General features: G+C 48.8%; 1 protein-coding gene across 1 annotated transcript in view; it reads right to left on the bottom strand.

The window, feature by feature from the left end:
* LOC146797168 (uncharacterized) overlaps positions 1 to 20146 on the bottom strand; it is a 468769-nt gene that overhangs the window by 314444 nt on the left and 134179 nt on the right. Inside the window, exons 8-9 of the mRNA XM_085631505.1 lie at positions 11195 to 11457; positions 3805 to 3935 (exon numbers count right to left, since the gene is read on the bottom strand). Coding sequence (XP_085487631.1) covers positions 3805 to 3935; positions 11195 to 11457 — 394 coding nt within the window. The remainder of the gene's footprint in view (positions 1 to 3804; positions 3936 to 11194; positions 11458 to 20146) is intronic.

The raw sequence follows: 20146 nt of genomic DNA, 5'->3' as shown, positions 1-20146 counted from the left end.
GTAAATGTAGAATTTAGCATGAACATAGAACACCACCAGTAACTACTGGTAATCACTGCACTTAGCATCAGCCTGTAACATCAACCACATTAGGCTCAGTATCACATCCGGCGCACATTACATTCTGCGCCAACCTCACCATCATAAACACATTATGCAATTCTCTCAGAAGTCTAAACACATTAGACCCTGACCTCCTAAGCATAACTACCTTAGGGAACAACTCTCACTAGCATAAACCATTATATGCGAACCAACCTCATAATCATAAAACACATTTAGAGGTATCAACACAGGTGCGTAAATCATTCTACATACATTACATTTCCTAGCACCTAAAATCACAGTAGGGCCTGGCGCCCTATAAATCTAGCAATCCCCCCTGGCCAACTGGCCATCTCAGAAAGGGGCTCAAAGGCCCTTTGTCCACAAAGTCAGGGCTGCTGCGGAAAGTCAAGGGTGTGCCACTGCGCAAAACCTAAACGGTGCAGCTGCCCACTACTTGCTGGGCAGCTAGCTGGAAAACAGTCAACTGGGGCTTGGGCTCGCAATGGCCCTTGAAACAAGTATGCCAGGCATTGGAGCCACACGGGGCTCTGAAAGTAAATATGCCCAGACAATAAAAGCATGGGCCCCTCTGGGCCTTCCTAAAATAATGATGGCCATCGTTGGAGCCAGCTAGGCTCTAGGAACAAATCAGGCGGACATTGGAGCCCTCTAGGCTCTTGAAAATAAAACTGTCCCCTGTCGTTGGAGCCACACGGGGCTCTGGAGATTATGGGGCCAAACATGGGAGCCACGTAGGCTCTGGAAATAACTATGCCCCCGTTGGGGCGGCCTGCTGCCAGATGGGGCCGCCCAAGAAACCTAAACATGGTGCCTTCACTGGTACGTAAATCAAGATATGCTCCCTCCGTTGCAGCGGGAGTGAAATGCGGCCCAGTCCCCCTCTCAGCCCTCACTCACCGGCTCTGGGGGTAAAGGCAGCAGACTCCGCTTCACCTGGGCCCTCTCCTGGGACCCAGGACTTCTCGGGCCTCCTCTTCACCCGGTCCCTCTTCTGGGACCGGGGCTCTTGTCGGCGCCGTACGTCTCGCTCTTCCCCCGGGGCTCCCGAGGCTCCCAGCCGCTCAAGGGAGCCCCGCTGGGACGCGAGGCATCTTCTGCGTACGGACTCCGTCTCTTCTCCTCGACTCTCGGCGTAGGCGGGCTGCGCGGGGAAGGCTCTCCCCCCCGCTGGTACTTACTCTTCACCCGGTCCCTCTTCCTGGGACCGGGACTTCATGCTCCCATGCGCCGGCCGCGAGACTCTGCACGGCTCCGTTCTCTTGACTTGGGGCCGGGCTTCCTCGCAAATGCGGAAGTCCCGCCCCACGTCAGGCGCTACATTCGCCGGACTTCCGGTTTCCCCGGCGTTCTCCTTCTTGGCGGCTCGGTGCCGCGGCGGTGATTCTCTGACATGCGAGGTGGGCTCCCGCATTAAGAAAGCACACAAAGCGGCCATTTAAATTCAAACAGCGGGGTGGGCACCCGTGGAAGCTACGATCACCGAGCGGGGTAGGCTCCCACTCGGCATGCACACTGCGGGGTGGGCACCCGCCAAACAAGGCACACGGCAGGGGAATCCCTACGCTGGGGATTCCCTTGAAGACAATCGCAGCCCAGCGCTGCAAGGGGAGGACAGAAGCGCTCCTCCCTAGGACAATTAAAGCACTTTGCTGGCAGGGCAATAAAGCGCTCCCAGGGCGCTAGGACAGCATCAGCCTTGGCAAAGTAAAAGGAAAATCAAAAGGGGGTCCAAGAAGTCCTGAGCATCAAAGATGGAGCAAAGCAGCTCCCAGCAAAGGGAAGTCCTCCAGGCTTCCAGGGGCAGGGCAGGGCCCAGGGAGGCAAGCCTTCCCCTGGGACCCAGCAGCAGCACGCCCCTGGTAGTTTCAAGTCCAAAAACAAGAACATTTTCATGGGGTCCCAGCCCCTTCTTTTATGCAGCCTTTTCCTTTGATCTGCAACTGCAGGGCAAGGGGAGAGCCAGATACAACTGGTCCAGGAGCACTTTGTTTTGCTCGGCGCCCCTCTCTATTCACAGGACAGGCCAGGGACATCAGACGCACCACAGGAGGTGGAGCCAGCATTGTGAAGGGAAGGCCCAGCCCCATTCAGGTCCCAGGTGCAACTCCTCCCTCCCATCGACATGCAGATCTCTCCATTCACCACCGGGCAGAGTCGCCCTGGCTCCTGGAATTCCCCAGCCCTCCCAGCTCCTGTCAATCACAAGCCAGACAGGCAATTCACATCACACAGCACACAGACATGCCAACTTCTAGAAGTGGCACTTCTCCACCAGTCACAATAAATCTGCGCACACCATTGAGCAGCATTTATTCTCACGAGTCCGCACATACCAAACTCGCCAATGCACTCCTCTCACATCAGGAACTACCATGGACACACATATCCCCCATGCATTCCTATGGGAGTGCAGGCCAGTCTCACTAAATGTAACACAGAGCGCACGCACTTTACACTGGGATACAGTGCTAAAGTGCCTATAGGCCTAAAACTACTAACACTACATAGGGAAAAAGGCCAGGATAAATGCAAAAAGTTTAGGGGTGAACCTGCCAAAAGGGCCAGGTCCAACAGTAGCCTTCAGCCAAGGCGTACGGTTCAGCTGTGGTTAGCCTTCAGCCTAGGCGTACGTTCAGCTGTGGTTAGCCTTCAGCCTAGGCGTACATTCAGCTGTGGTTAGCCTTCAGCCAAGGCGTATGTTCAGCTGTGGTTAGCCTTCAGCCAAGGCGTACGTTCAGCTGTGGTTAGCCTTCAGCCTAGGCGTACGGTTCAGCTGTGGTTAGCCTTCAGCCAAGGTGTATGTTCAGCTGTGGTTAGCCTTCAGCCGAGGCGTACATTCAGCTGTGGTTAGCCTTCAGCCAAGGCGTACGGTTCAGCTGTGGTTAGCCTTCAGCCTAGGCGTACGTTCAGCTGTGGTTAGCCTTCAGCCTAGGCGTATATTCAGCTGTGGTTAGCCTTCAGCCAAGGCGTACGTTCAGCTGTGGTTAGCCTTCAGCCTAGGCGTACATTCAGCTGTGGTTAGCCTTCAGCCAAGGCGTACGTTCAGCTGTGGTTAGCCTTCAGCCTAGGCGTACATTCAGCTGTGGTTAGCCTTCAGCCAAGGCGTACGTTCAGCTGTGGTTAGCCTTCAGCCTAGGCGTACCTTCAGCTGTGGTTAGCCTTCAGCCTAGGTATACGTTCAGCTGTGGTTAGCCTTCAGCCTAGGCGTACATTCAGCTGTGGTTAGCCTTCAGCCAAGGCGTACGTTCAGCTGTGGTTAGCCTTCAGCCTAGGCGTACCTTCAGCTGTGGTTAGCCTTCAGCCTAGGTATACGTTCAGCTGTGGTTAGCCTTCAGCCAAGGCGTACGTTCATCTGTGGGTAGCCTTCATCCAAGACGTACGGTTCAGCTGTGGGTAGCCTTCATCCAAGGGGTCTGGTTCAGCTGTGGGTAGCCTCAGCCAAGATGTTCAGTTCAGCTGTGGTTAGCCTTGTGCCAAGATGTTCAGTTCAGCTGCGGTTAGCCTTCAGCCAAGATGTTCAGTTCAGCTGTAGTTAGCACTCAGCTAAGGTATAGTGAGGAAAAGCTCAAATTCAGCCATGGTCTAGACCTAAGCTACACTTAGCATTCAGCTATGGTCAAGAGATAAGCAGCTCTCAGCCCCCAGTGATGCTAAAGCTATGGTTTAGAGAAATGTTGTTGTTCATAGCCAGTAATGCTGAACAGTGAAGCTGTGGGCAGTCACCATCTGCCGTACCTTGCATGCCGTGTCGTGAGGCTCATCGATCGTCATGCAGAAGATGAACTCCGAGAAGCCGCTGTAGAAGCTGTTGCAGGCAGACCGGAGCAGCGGGTCCATGTGGTGCTTCACCATGACTGTGGGGCCACCTGAACAAAAAGCACAGCGTTAGTTTGAGGATACAGGAGGATCCACCTGGCCCCTATCTGTCCCTGAATGCAAGTCCTTGGGTCAGAACGGAGCACCACTTAGTTCAAAGCTGTGCATTGTCACTGTACCACTGGAACCACGCTGCATTGACTAAACAGCCCCAAATCAGGGTGAAACCGGTCCTGGGTTGCTCATGTTCCAGTTCAGAGAGGACCTGGCCTGGCAGTTTGGGCTGGACTGTTCCTATTGGAGCAGGATCAAAAATTATTTTCATGTAGCTGGGTCCGAACTGAGGTGGTGTGGTGGGCAAAATAACGATTGGTTGAAATGCGGCTAAGTAATTTACCAGTGGCTGAGATTAATTCAAGCATTCCATTCATCACTGTTTTGTGTACTTCTATACACAAAATCAACTACCAAAAACAAAGGCATATATTTATAGGAGACACACGAACATCACCAGAGGCCTGTACGTCACACTGACCTGCAGATGTGATGTAATGAAGTCATACGTCTTTGCAGCCTCTCACTAAGGTCCTCATTGCGAGTTAACTGGATTTAGGCGGGGATACTGGGAGGTGGAATCGCCAATTTAAGTCAGTGTCCCGCTCCCAAATTCGGCCATTATGAGTTAAATACCTCGAAATGAGAAAAAATAACGCAGACTTGCGAATAGGTATCCAAAATCAACATGTTACCCCCATTTCCAAGACTATTCTGCTGACATTGGCCACCAGGCTTGTGTGAGTTGGGGGGCACTGGAGGAGGCATGAGTGAATGTGTCAGGCGGTGCCCTTTTTGGGGGGGCACAGGAGGGGGTATGAGTGGATCTGTCAGGCGGTGCCCTTGTCGGGGAACACCGGAGGGGGCATGAGTGGATGTGTCAGGCTGTGCCCTTGCTGTGGGGTGCCACTGCCTGTGTGGGATGTGCTTGTGCCCACAGTCCATACTCTCATCTGCACCTGGTAAAACAGGGCCATTTTGATTTAATGGTGCAGTTTCCCCCTGGTATGCCAGCCTACTAATGCGCGCAAGGGTGGAACTGGGATAGAAAATCGTCCCGGACACCAAAATAAAACTGGCCCCAGTTGCCTAATCATATAGTTAAAAAAGAGGCCCATGTTTACAAAAAGCGGCAGATTTGAACTTGTAAAGACATGCTGTATAGGTGTTTGCAACCCTGATGGGCACATAGGTTCTTACAGGCCTTCACTGACTCCTTGAAATGCACCTCTGAGCCCTGCGCCCCATGTGCCCACTTACAACCTGCTGCTGAGCTCGTCCTGCTCCCTGTCAAGTCCTTGCAGTCCAGTTTGAGTCCCAAGCACACATTCCAGGTTCAGTAATTTACAAAATACACAACGTCTTTAGAATTCTCTGTCTTTTCTTCTTTCTTTGGTGCCCAGCCAATACGTGTTTCGTCGTATCTGGTATTTCCCACAACTTCCTCAGGGCTAGAATACAATAAAAAGTATTTTGGGTTGTAGTGTGTGAACACACATACCATTATATATAGTAGCTAGTGGTGCAAACCAGAAAAGGTTATCCCAATTATGGAGGTGTGCTGACAAAAGGTGCTGTCATCGTTTACACGTTCAGATAACTTCAATTACATTATGGTGTAGGGCATCACCTTTGATACGGAGTAAATACATATGTCCACACTGGTTAACTCGTAATATTAAGAATGCATGCATATGATTACGAGGGACGAGGTGCAATTCATTACCCACATTAAGTTGATACAGTTGTGAGAAATAAAGCACCTATTAGTGGTCCTGAATATAAGTCCCAAACTAGATCTGTGGTCAGAAAAGAGTTTCCCCGTTATAACCCAATATGTAGTATGGCGCATACCTGTCTTCCTCTCGATTTGTGCGTAACAGACCTATATGGTAGTCAATAATTCAACGAGTCAATATAGCTACAACGCTAGAACCAGATCCATAAATAACACATAAGTATCTATCTCTAGCCGGAAATCCTACCTTGTCCACGGTTATACTTCCATCCTGGCAGTATCACAAATATATCTCATTCGTGCTTGATCAATGTAATCCCCAGAAATCTTTTGATTTACACTATCCCTTTAAACTAGGTGCTCATAAGCAAAAATTCTCAGGTCGAATTATTTCAATTCAGCCGTGTCATGAGTTCCCATAATCTAGGACAAGTTAAATGCTTGCGTATCTGCAGTAGAGTCCCCTTACGTATGTCCAACCTCTACCAATATGTGTATACACGCTATCTGTCCGTAAGTGTCTAATTAGCTCGTACCTGTAAATCGGACATCCAGTCCGCGTCCTCACAGCGTTCTATCTCCTGCTATGCTTTTGCGTTGAACCCGTAAGTGATATTGAACACAGAAATCAAAGGAAGCCTTAACGTTGCGATATACATTGGTTTGGCCCAGTATGGGCACCATCTTAAGTGTGTACCACACAAATTCACTAATTCTTATCTAAACGGTTCATGCTCCTACAAACATATGAGTCCGCAAAAGGATATTGAAATGACCCCTCTATCACATAAAGTTGTATTTGTTTTTTGTGCCATAATATATTTTTTACAGCCACTTGTTCGCAACCTTCCCTCTCAGATCAAGGACACGAAACATATCCTTAGCCTATTAACAGATGTAGTATGGGAGGAAGGAATGGTTCTGGCCACATTAGACGTGGCTGCACTATACACAAGCATCAATGTACATCCAGGGATGCAAGCTATCAGACGCTATTTGAACAACAGACCAGCGACACAAAGGTAACACACAGAAATGTTGACAACAATGATAGAGCTAATTCTCTCCAATAATGTATTCTTATATGGAAGAGATTGGTACAGACAAAAACAGGGAGTGGCCATGGGCTCCAGATTCTCGCCATCCTACGCGAATCTCTTTATGGGATGGCTGGAGGATGACTGGATCTGGGGGCCCAGGGCAAACGAATGGTGTGACTCCATCATCTATTGGGGGACATTAATAGATGACTGTATTATGATCTTGGTCAGGCTCGATGACAAAGCTTATTGCCTTCTGTGATCATTTGAACAACAATGATATGGGGATCAAATTCACATATCAATATAGCAGGACAGAGGTTATATTCTTGGATGTAGAGTTTTTCATCGTTAATAATCGGATACAGAGTAGGCTACATCGGAAACCCACCGCTTGTAATGCCCTGTTACATACGAGCAGTGCACACCCTAGCCACCAGATTTAAGCTATCCCTCCTGGGGAGCTAGTCAGGGCAAGAAGGAATTGCAGCACTGACAAAGGTTTCTGAACATGTGTGGCAGACATGAAAACACGATTCAGAGCAAGGGGCCTTGACTCACATACCATCAGGACTGCTGAACGGAAAATTCAGAAAATCAAACGATCTGACACTCTAAGTGATAAAGGTTCCAGGACTACAGACACAGGGCTAATAAGATGCATCACGGACTACGACGACTTATCAAAGGTACTCAGAAAGAGTATGCACACACATTGGCATATATTGCGATCAGATAAGTCATTGCACGCTTGTACGACAGACAAACCCAGTCTTATATAGAGAAGGGGCAAGCCATTGAGATTGCAACTGAGCCCAAGCTACCCTACACTGAAAATGACAGATAATTGGCTGAGTCAACTCACTATTGGTTTTCATAAATGTGGTAGCTGTGGGGGCATGTAGATGGCCTGTTGATAAACAGAAACAGTTTTTAGGCACAGATGGCAGAGCATATGACATTAGACACAACATCAGTTGCAACACGAAATATGTAATTTACATCGTGGAATGCATGTGCAAACAAATCTATGTGGGCAGTACCATTAGGCCACTCAAAGAGTGTATATGTGAACATATTAGGGTAGTCAAACACCAGAATCAGAGATACCCAATGACGACACATATTGGAATGCCATATTCAGGGCATACATAAAAAGTTTGCATTTTTTGGGATGGATCATGTTCATCCTGATCCCAGAGGTGGCAACAGAGAACTTACTTTAAGACGTAAGGAGGCATTTTGGATAATGCGTCTCGGTGCAGTCGACCGTGGCCTCAATACGGACCATGAACTGCAGTATTTTCTAGGAGAATGAATTGGATTTTATGAACAACAATGAACTCACTATGATCCCTCCCTTGTTAATAGATCATTTATCTGTACATGGAACAATAGAGTATTACGCATATAATTGGTACAATCGTATCATAAGTAACCCTCAGTGAGGGTATATATTAAGCCATGTTGTTTTTTATTTGAATGTGGACTGCTATGATTGGGACGTCTTGCAATTCTAGAAGTATAATATTAACACGAGGCTGTCAGAGGGGTGGGGTTGCAACACTGGATGACCCACTCACGATTGATAATAATTCTTCAATGGTTACGGACTTATTTTCTGCACTACCCAGAATACATGGATAATTTATTTTAGGGAGTGGCATATATCAGGTCATGAATGAAAAATTACTATGGACCCGTATTGCACTACAAACAACATGGGAGTAAATTTATTCTGAGGACTGACCTATATTATGGCACAAAAGACAAATACAACTTTATGTGATAGAGGGGTTCCTTCAATATCCGTTCGTGGGGCACATACATTTGTAGGAGCATGAACCGTTTAGATAAGAAGTAGTGAATTTAAGTGGTACACACTTAAGATGGCGCCCATACTGGGCCAAACTGATTTATAAAGCAACGTTAACGCTTCCTATGATTTCTGTGTTAAATATCACTTACGGGTTCAACGCGAAAGCATGGCAGGAGATAAAACGATGTGAGGACGCGGACTGGACGTCCTATTTGCAGGTACGAGTGAATTAGACACTTAAGGCGAGATAGTGTGTATACACATATTGGTATAGGTTGGAAATACCTAAGGGGACTCTATTGTTGATACACAAGCATTCTTCTTGTCCTAGATTATGGGAACTCGAGACACGGCTGAATTGAAATAATTTGATCTGAGAATTTTCGCTGATGAGTACTTACTTTAAAGGGATAGTGGGAATCAAAAGATTTTTTGGGGAATACATTGATCACACACGAATGAGATATATTTGTGATAATGCCGGGACGGAAGTATAACCGGAGACAAGGTAGGATTTCCTGATGGAGAGAGATACTTATGTGTTATTATGGATCTGGTTCTAGTATTGTAGAGATATTGACTCGTTGAATTATTGACTACCATATAGGTCTGTTATGCACAAGTCGAGAGGAAGACAGGTATGCACCATACTACATATTGGGCTATAGCGGGGGGCGACTCTTTTCTGACAAAAGATCTAGTTTGGGACTATTATATTCAGGACCGCAAATAGGTACTTTACTTCCCACAACTGCAACACCTTACTGTGGGTAATGAATTGCACCGCGTCCCTTGTAATCATAAGCATTCATTCTTAATATTATGAGTTAACCAATGTGGACATATGTATTTACTCCGTATCAAAGGTGATGTCCTACACCATAATATAATTGAAGTTCTGTGAGCGTGTAAACGATGAATCACCTTTTGTCAGCACACCTCCATAATTGGGATAACCTTCTCTGGTTTGCACCACTACTATGTATACTGGTATGTGGTGTGTGTGTTCACACACTACAACCCAAAATACTTTTTATTGTATTCTAGCCCTGAGGAAGTCGTGGGAAATAACCAATATGACAAAACACGTGTTGGCTGGGCACCAAAGAAAAAAGAAAATAAAGAACAAAAGACAGAGAATTCTAAGGACGTTGTGTATTTTGTAAATTACTGAACCTGGAGTGTGTGCTTGGGACTCAAATTGTACTATTTAGAGAGATCAATTTGGTCTTAACTCTAGGAGGTTGGGGATTCCTTCTTCCTCTGGAGCACCACTGATATGGATAGCAGGGGACATTAATACACCTGTAAATAGAGCGCGCCAAGTCAGAAACTCGGAAAGTCATCACCTGTGTGCGTGCATTAAGTCCTTGCAATCCACAGCTAAACATTTTCAGCTCCCTGCTTAGTTAATGTAGCAACTGGTAATCCCTCACAGCTCACTGCCGAACTTGTCCAGTGGCCTCTGCGTTCTTTCACTCCACTGCTGACCGCTTTCAGCTGCCCACAGAGCCCTTGCAGCACATGCTGAGCACTTTCGGCTCCCTGCTAAGCTGAAGCAGCCCCTGCTGACTCCTTGCATCTCCTGCAAACCCATTGCAGCCCCTACTGATCCCTTGCAGCACATGCTGGGCACTTTCAGCTCCATGCTAAGCTCAGGTAGTCCCTGGTGAACCCCTGTAGCCCATGCTGTGCACCTTTAGCTCCCTGCTATGTCCTTGCAGCTCCTGCTGACCCCTTGCAGCCCCTACTGACCCCTTGCAGCCCCTGCTGACCCCTTAAAGCCCCTGCTGACCCCTTGCAGCCCATGCTAAGCACCTTTAACTCCCTGCTATGTCCTTGCAGCTCCTGCTGACCCCTTGCAGTCCATGCTGAGCACTTCCTGCACCGCGCTAAGCTCACACAGTCCCTAGTGATCCCTTGCATCCCATACTGACCCCTTGCAGCCCCTTCTGCCCTTTTGCAGCCTACGCTAAGCACTTTTAGCTCCCTGCTATGTCCTAGCAGCTACCGCTGAACCCTTGCAGTCCATGCTGAGCACTTTCAGCTCCACGCTAAGCTCATGCAGTCCCTGGTGATTCCATTCAGCCCCTGCTGACTCCTTGCAGCCCCTGCTGAGCACTGTCAGCTCCGCTATAAGCTCACGGAGTCCATTCTCAACCCGCACAGCCCACCCTAAGCACTTTCAGCTCCGTGCTAAGCAGTCCCGGCTGACCCCTTGCAGCCCATGCTGAGCTCTTTCAGTTCCACACTAAGCTCACGCAATCTCTGCTGAAACCTTACAGCCCATAATGAGCACTTTCAGTTCCATGCTAAGCTCACGCAGTCTCTGCTGAAACCTTACAGCCCATAATGAGCACTTTCAGTTCCATGCTAAGCTCACGCAGTCCCTGCTGAACTCTTACAGTCCATGCTGAGCACTTTCAGTTCCACGCTAAGTGTGCATCCCACCACTGACCCTTGCAGTCCACACTGAACACAAGCAGCTTCCACCTTCTTCTTGAAGCCACTGCTGACGCCTAGAAGCTCTTGCTGCAGACTTGCAGCCCATGCAAAGGTCTTCCAAGTTGCTACTAAGCCCTTGCATCACTTTATGGAGGGATGGCAGCCCCTGCTAAATGCCTATAACTAATTGCTGGGCTCCTGTAGTCGCTTCACCTTGCAGGACAGTCCAGCCGGGGAGCCAGCAGTTGGTAAGGTTGAGCTGCTTCTCCTGGGACATGTTCTCAGCCACGCAGATGGCAGAGGACAGTGAGCGCATGTGCAGTGGCTCCTGCAGCAGCACGAGGCCCAGGTTGTGTGACTCGTGGTTCTCTTGGTAGTCCTGGTGGGTCAGCACCATCTGCACCCGCGCCGACATGGTCTCCGACTGCAGGTTCAGGATCCCAGCGTGCACCATGACCGACGACTCCTCGTTCTTTCTGAGCCAGGAGACAAAACCAAGACAAACCTGCAATTTGTTTCAGTAAAATGACTGTTTGCCCCTCAAACCACCCTCAGCATGTCCCTGGATAAGAAAACCCTTGCCACATCCTTCGTCTGTCAGATATCGCTCTAAGCCAAGCGACCACAGGGACCAGGCATTGGCGCATCCTGACCCTAAACCCAAGTGGGTATCGTGGCCCTGAGGACAAGAGGAGGAGGCGTTCTTGGAGCCATCTCATCTCTTGATGGGTTGATGCCGCTTGAAGCGTGTATGGATTTGCCACTGTTAGTCATGGGTGACAAGCAGCTCTCTACAGATCCATATTATATGTATTGTTGTTCATGTATTTGACTTTTATGGCTATATATAGCCGAAATAAAGTATTGACTGACATATTACATTACATGTCAGCCAGTCCCCATCAGAAGATCTGTAAGACATTGCCCTCAACCCACCAACATCCTTAGTTATAGTTATAAATACCAACCCAACACTCAGGGGCATAGCTTCTGGGGTGCGGGGGTGAGGGGATGTGACCCCCCCAAATAAATGCAATCTTGGCTTCAGACTTGGGTCTGGGGATACATAGTTGGTTCTCCTATGCCTTTGTTGGTTTTTCTCGTAGTCCTCATTTGACTAAAAGGTTTTAACTTGTTTTAATTTTTTTATCAGAAACTGAGACAGGGCCCCACCTAATGTAAATCGGTATTGAACCTGTTACTCATGGGAAGCTTGCTCATCCCTCCACCCTTCGGCTCAATGCTCTTTACTCGGGAAATTTACGATTCACCTCAGGGACCTCAGTGACTAAGCTATGCCCCTGCCAGCACTGAGCAGCCTCAAGCCCTGTGTGTCTCATCAGGCAGTTCCATCTGTGCTCTGCCCTCTTTAGGGTGCAGTCTGCCCGTATACTGGAGGGATGCCCAGGAGTGGGCGAGGAGGCTGGTCACCTGCCAGTTCCCATGGTGACTCTAGTGAGGAGAGAATGCTGACGCAGCTGAATCTCCGTGTGAGGCCGTGCTGCTCCGGTGTTTCTGCTTAGGGGGTTATGCCCCAGATTTTTGGGCTTCTGGCGCTGGTCACTGCCCTGCGTCAAAAGGAAAGGACAGGAATGCACCTTATTTACGCAATACGGCGCATTACTCTCCTTTCCCCTGCACTGGCGCCGTTTGGGCTGCCTAGCGCCAACACAGGCACCCCGGCACCATGGTGCAAGGGTGTCTGTGTTAGGCAGGATCGTTTCTGGGCAGGAAGGTGCAGTTACCTGCACAAAAACAATCACAAGATGTGTTTTCCTTGTTCTATGTGTGCTGCACAATGCAGCACACATTGAAAGAGGAAAAACCGAGATATTTCTCCTCATTGTGCCTCCCCTGGGGACGCGTAAGTCTTTGGCACATTCCCAGATTTCCATGCTCTTGTAGATCTGGGGCAGAGTCAAAATCCATGAGAACACCCACCGCAACGCCCATGGAATGCCTCCATGACACAGAGTAAGGCAACGCAGCGATTTTTCACTTCCTTGCTGTACTCCATAGCAAAGAGGCCATTCAAAGCCACGCAAAATGGCTTTGCGTGGCCTCATAGATATGGTTAAAACGTTTGCGCCAACATTACGGAACTAAAAGTGACGCAACGGCGGCGCAAGCCTCATATAAATATGCCCGTATGTGTTCACGTGACAGACGTGTGCATTTTACAAATCCTGCTCTGACAGATCAAAGCTTGCAAAACCTTGACAGTTCTGACTTGACAAGGATGTATCTAGGCTCTCGAAACAACGAGCTGAATCCCCATTTTCCAAAACAAATGGGTTTGCTTTGTTTACAGTGGGAGAAACACCCCATACTGTCTGTTACATTTTTATGCCCCCTTTCTTCGCTTTTTCTCTTCTCCCCACCCTGTTTAGTCTTATCTTCTGTACCTTCTGACCACAGAAGGTGTTTCATTGTGAGATGGGACCACATACCAACGGGACTTTCTCAATGTCTCCCACAATGCGTTTTTCCAATCTTCCTTCTTGTCCCCAGCTCAGATCACAACTTTGCCCCATTCTTTCTTTCATGTTCCCCCTTACCTGTTTTTCCTCACAACCCAAGCGAGTTTAAGCCCCTCTTTTTGGAAATGTGAGAAGTTGGCCTGGCATATGCTGTCTCCTAGTTATAGGGACACCTTGCACCAGTCCAATTTGACTCTTATTGATGATAGGTTTAAGACAACCTTTAAAGAAAGCTATCCTAGTGGTAGCTGTGGAGAGCAGCCTTCAGGCTAAGTCTTTAAGGAGTGTTAAGCTTATTGTTTTACCATAATAACCTCTTGAATAACCAAATGAAAGAGTAGCCCACACAGGTATATATATAAAATATATGTATTTATTCTAGACAGAATCCCACAGTCTCTTTATGAAGCTGTGGCAAAGTTACAATATCAAACAAGCATTGATAGACACAATAAATAGCACTATTAACATTGGGCCCCAGGGGGGGACCAAACCATATACTAAAAAAGTGGTATAAGAACCACGACAATTCTACAGGCAATGCCTCGGGCATTCAGGATCGCTGGCCCCTTAAGAATCCACCCCAGGTTATGAGGCAGGGGACCCACGGGAGGCGCGTGCAGTGCAAGTAGCTGCTATCGGGATCTCTATTACAGCCTATGGAGAATGGCGCGGTTGGAAATAAAGAGTTTAAAAATACTTCTAGCAGGAGTACAAAGTTAAAACTTCAAACTTAAGCTTTTAAGGAGCCCACTACCACGAGAGTACCGAGGTACCACTGTTACCTGCCCCAGGGAAGCCGGGTGCATAGGTCGTTTCTGCTGTCGGGTCGCGGGCTGATTTTCAATGGGAAAATAGTCAAAAGTTCTGTTAGCCAAAAGCGTCGATGATGCCGTGAAGACCAAAGATGTGAAGATTGTAGAGAAGTGCATGAAAGCAGAGGGGACAGAGTCTGGTTCACGGCAAAGTGACCAGGAGGCTCAAAGCAAAGAGCCCTTCGATGTCGGGTGCTTCAGGTGGAAAGTGGTGTAGCTTGGATCTGCAGCCACGGGCTTCGGGAGGCTTCAATGAAGGCCAGCTTCAGGAGGGCGACTGTCCCACGTCGGATGAGGGTCGCTGCGGTGTTAGTGTCCGGATTGGATCCACTAAGCCTTGGCAACCGCAACCCACAAAGAATAAACAAATCTGCTACAGTGCAGACCCACGAGGTTTGAGAGAGGTCTCCTTCGAGGAGACTGTAGAGCAGGCCTGGAGCAACCAGGGGAACTCTTGATTGTAGAGATAGACCTCCGCTAGGGCCCACAAGTCGAGAGACAAGGGACCGCGGGAGGCGGCAATTTGGCGTGCGTAAATGGACACCCACGGGCCACCGGAGGGGGCTAGGGCACTGGTCTTTGGCACAATTGCTGAAGAGTGGTTGGCTCAAAAACGGGCCAAAGCACAACTTCCCCACTGGTCAGGGTCGTGTGCTACGCAAGAAGTGGCCGGTGTCCTGGGGTATTGGGGATCTCGGCACCCACGCGGTCCACGGTGCCCAAACTCGTTGAGCTCACTCACTGGCCTCTGGGATGCGCTGGAAACCCACCTCAAGGTTTCTGGAAGTCGTCGAAGTTCGTGAGAGCAGCGAAGTTCCAACCGGGTCACTTGCAGTGTTTCAGGTGCCTGCCAAGCAGGGGGATAACTCCTTTATCCCAAGGGAGATTTCTTCCGTCAGCTGGGCAGCAGCAAGTCGAAGGTCAAGACTGTAAAGTTCAAGATTAATTGAGGCTCTGGGGCCACGTTATTCACCTTTATCCCCAAGATTAGGGGAGTGTCCAGAGTAGTGTCCACCAATGAGAGGTGAGGCGGGAAAGGGTGGCTACACCCTCTCCCCTTTGTGTGTTTCCCACCTGGGCGAGGGGCAGGATGCCCCTGAACCGGTTCCAAGCGGTGTATGCAGAATGAGGCTTCTGCAGCTGCCTACGTGCAACTCTGAAAGGACATTTGGTGCACCCACCCGGTTCCAATCCACATTATCCTGTCTGGGGAGATGCTAGCACCTCCCTGCCACAGGAGCCCTATTGTCCAGCTGGCGAGGCTGGGGTTTCCCCAGCAACAGCCAGCCAGGGTCGTGTAGGTGGCGGGTAGTAGCCATTTTGTACTGCTTGTGCACTTTTAAATTGGTGTCTAAATTCTTCCGCTTTTCCCATATCGCCCCTCTAGCAGGGGGGAATCGTACCCTCATGCCCATGACTGGACTGGGGGTATGATTCCTACATGTTTGACACCAAACACGATATGGTTCTGTGTAGCCATTCTCAAGTTATCAAGCTATCGCGATAGACTTATAATGCGGTTAAGAGTATATGGTATGGCTACACTACAAACAACCCAGCAATGATTTTACGAGGGTTGCAGAGAGGCCCTACTCATGTAGGGGTCCCCCCTCACACATACCACAGCACCCTGCCTTGTAGGATTACCAAGGCCTGCTATAGGGGTGACCTATGAGAGTACATGTGTTGTAATGGGGTGGGATATAGGGTACCTATATCCCTGTAAGGGGTGCTAGCACCACCTTACCCAGACTACAGTAGTGGTCTGGTGGTGTCAGTTTGTATGGCTGTCCCAGGGTGGCACAATAAGTGCTGCAGCCCTGGTAGGCCTACTGAGGGACCCATGCCCTGGGTACCTAGGGTACCATCTACAAGGGATTGTCAGGGCATCCTCAGCATCCAATTAGTTCATACCTAGGGTACTTCACATTAGTTTTAGGGAGAAAGCAGATAGGCTGGGGTCCTGGATAGCAGGATCCCAGCCAGACTAGTCAAAAACCACTCAAATACCAGGCAAAACGTTGGGGGCAACCATTAGTCAGATCCCACCTTCCTACATAACCCCCCCCCCCCAAACGAAAGGAGATAAGGCTAACCTTGTCCAGATAAGCCTTTATTTCCTGAGTGGCCATATAAGGAAGAACCTGCACTAGCATGGGTGCTCCCTGTCTCATGGTCCACTTGGGAAATCCTACCCCAAGGGGTTCTAGAGTTTCTCCAAAGTCTAGGGGAATTACCTGTAGTGGTGTTTGGTACAGAGGTGGGCTGGTGGGGTGTCTGAGTCTGGAAGTGAGGCCCTATTTGGGTTGGTCTCAACCTCCTCAGGTCACTGGTCACCATGGTAGCCTTTCTGCCCATGACGGTGTCATATCTGGCCCTAAGGGTCAACCTCTGGCTGCCTACAGCTGGGGGTTGGATCCCTTTGGTTGGAATAGTGGAGGGCACTGGAAGGTTTGGGGCAACTATGCCCCAGGTTTCCCTGGCCCAACAACATCCATTTGAGGGGTAAGGGGGATCCCTCAGTTTGTAGAGGAATATTCACCTGGCTGAAACTACTCTGCTGGGTGTCCCTAATCTGCTGATGAGGGGGTTCCTCTGGACAGGGGCCTATTAAGGGTCCACTGACCTCCCTGACCTCTGCAGCCCTGGGCTGACTGAGGCAGGGTAGAGAGGGGCAGGATACCTGCACCAGACTGGGTACCACCTTGGAAGGATCCCCTGCCATCAGAGAGGTGGCCAGGCCAGGCCTGTCCACTTCTGGGTCAGTTACTTCACAAGTTTCCTGAGAAACTGGACCCTTACATTTAGTCTGGTGGGGGGAGGGCTGTCCCTCACCCCCTATGCTCTCTGTTTGGGTGGAGTGATCCATAGTTTCAGGCTTCACTCCCTTTATTTTCTCCTGGGGTGGAGGTGAGACCCTCAGGGTCTCATCCACTCTCTCAGGGATTCCTACCATTTTCAAATGGGCCTTGTGAACTACCTCAGCCCAGGCTGAGATTTCCAGATCATTCCCCAGTAGACAATCTACAGGCAAGGTTGGGGACACTGCCACTCTCTTTGGGCCAGTGACCCCTCCCCAGCTGAGATTTACTACTGCCATGGGATGGGTCTGTCCTAACTCCATCAACGTTGGTCACCTGGTAGCTAAACCCAGGTAAAAGCTGTTCTAGGGGCACTTGTCTCTTGGTCACCATGGTGACACTAGCCCCTGTGTCCTTGTAGGCCACAGCCTTCTGACCATTGATCATGGGCTCTTGTCTGTACCTGCCCAGAATACTGGGACTCTTGGTAAAGATGGCAAACCCCATGCCACCATCACAGACTAGAGTTGCTTGTGTAGGGGACCTGGGTAGGCCAGAGTCCACCTGAGTTCCCCAAGAAAACCCAACTAAGTTTTTGGGTGCACTCCCACCACCTGGGGGATTACTACTAGTAGCAACATGAGGTGTTGGAGCTGCAACTGGAGGAACATTTTCTTTATTGCCATTCTTTGGACAACTGGAGTCAGTTTTCCAGTGGCCAGGTTGCTTACACACATGGCAATATGGTTTCTTGTTAGAAGAGGAAGGATTTTGGGACCCACCCCCAGCACTGGGTTTTTGGGGCCCTTCAGGGGACTTTTCTGTTTTATTATCCCCACCTTTCTCTTTTGGCTTGGTAGAATCTTTCTTCTGGTCACCACCTTGGTTCTTGGGCCTGATCCTGGTTCTGACCCATTTGTCTGCCTTCTTTCCCAATTCTTGGGGAGAGGTCAGATCAGAGTCCACCAGGTGCTGGTGTAAGAGTTGGTTTTGACAATAATTAAGAATCTGCTCCCTCATTATGAGATTATACAATCCTTGATAATTATTTACTTTACTGCCATTTAACCAACCTTCCAATGCCTTGGTAGCACAATCAACAAAGTCTACCCAATCTTGATCCTGTGCTTTTTGGGTGTCTCTGAACTTAAGTCTGTATTGATCAGTGGTTAAGCCAAACCCATCTATTAAAGCATCTCTCAAGATATAGTAATCATCAGCATCCTCTTCTCTAACAGAGAGGAGCTTGTCTCTACCTTTGTCTGCAAAGGAGAGCCACAGGATTGCTACCCACTGCTCTACTGGGACCCTCTGTACTTTACAGGCCCTCTCAAGAGCAGATATCCATTTGTGGATGTCATCCCCTGTATGATAGGGGGGCACAATCTTGTGGAGGTTCCTATTGTCAGGGACTTTCTCTCTAACTCTAGTGGTTTCATTACTGCCACCAGGGGTCTCTAGACCCCACTTTCTTGAAGCTTTCTGAAGCTCCAGGGACTCCCTGTCTAATGCTAACTGCTCTCTCCTTAGTTGTAGCTTTGCCTGCTCAAACTGGAGCAATCTGCATTTCCTCTCTTGGGAGGATTCTCTCCTCCGAGGAGAGGCAAAGGTCCTTTTGGATCTCCTAGAATGGTTGGACCCCACTGAGGGGGATCTGTTCCTTCTACTTAGATCCACCACTCTCCCTTTAGGGATGGAGAGAGTGCCTCTTGGGCCATCACCTCCAAGTTGTGAGTGGTCTGGTTCTTCCAGGTCAGGATCTTCATCCTCTTCCTGGTCCTCATCAGAGTCCTCTCTAGGAGGGTCCTCTTCTGAAGGGTGCCCACCCAACCTGTCTACCCCATCAGACCCTAAAGTCTGCTTAAAGTCTGCTATGAGCAGGATTTCCCTGAGACGTTGGGTATTGGCACCTTTGTTTGTCTTAAGTTTCCTAAAGGTGCACATCTCCCTGAGATCAGCAAAGGAGAGATGATCATATTTGTCGACTGGGACCCTTTGGGGTCCTTCCAGAGCCTTATGGGCACCTGAACCTAAAGACATTTCTAGTGTAGTGATAGTGGTGTATCTACCTACACTAAGTGTGGCCTACTGAACCCTTTCTTGAGTTGTAGTCAAGGTGTGCTAAACCCTCTACACACAACTCCTAAGTTCAGTAGAACTTATTGTATTCTAAGCTTGAATTTATATGTACCTTTGGTACCTAGTGGCTTTCACTTTAGAAATTCAATTTGTTGTCTGGTAAAACAATGGCAAGCTTGAATCCAACCGCTGCACACCAATGTGAGAAGTTGGCCTGGCATATGCTGTCTCCTAGTTATAGGGACACCTTGCACCAGTCCAATTCGACTCTTATTGATGATAGGTTTAAGACAACCTTTAAAGAAAGCTATCCTAGTGGTAGCTATGGAGAGCAGCCTTCAGGCTAAGTCTTGAAGGAGTGTTAAGCTTATTGTTTTACCACAATAACCTCTTGAATAGCCAAATGAAAGAGTAGCCCACACAGGTATATATATAAAATATATGTATTTATTCTAGACAGAATCCCACAGTCTCTTTATGAAGCTGTGGCAAAGTTACAATATCAAACAAGCATTGATAGACATAATAAATAGCACTATTAACATTGGGCCCCAGGGGGGGACCAAACCATATACTAAAAAAGTGGTATAAGAACCACGACAATTCTACAGGCAATGCCTAGGGCATTCAGGATCGCTGGCCCCTTAAGAATCCACCCCAGGTTATGAGGAAGGGGACCCACGGGAGGCGAGTGCAGTGCAAGTAGCTGCTATCGGGATCTCTATTACAGCCTATGGAGAATGGCGCGGTTGGAAATAAAGAGTTTAAAAATACTTCTAGCAGGAGTACAAAGTTAAAACTTCAAACTTAAGCTTTTGAGGAGCCCACTACTACGAGAGTACCGAGGTACCACTGTTACCTGCCCCAGGGAAGCCGGGTGCATAGGTCGTTTCTGCTGTCGGGTCGCGGGCTGATTTTCAATGGGAAAATAGTCAAAAGTTCTGTTAGCCAAAAGCGTCGATGATGCCGTGAAGATCAAAGATGTGAAGA

Source organism: Triturus cristatus, chromosome 10 (genome assembly GCF_964204655.1).
Source record: "Triturus cristatus chromosome 10, aTriCri1.1, whole genome shotgun sequence".
Taxonomy (NCBI): Eukaryota; Metazoa; Chordata; class Amphibia; order Caudata; family Salamandridae; genus Triturus; species Triturus cristatus.
The sequence above is the reverse complement of the archived record's forward strand: the minus strand, read 5'-3'. Positions and strand labels throughout refer to the sequence as shown.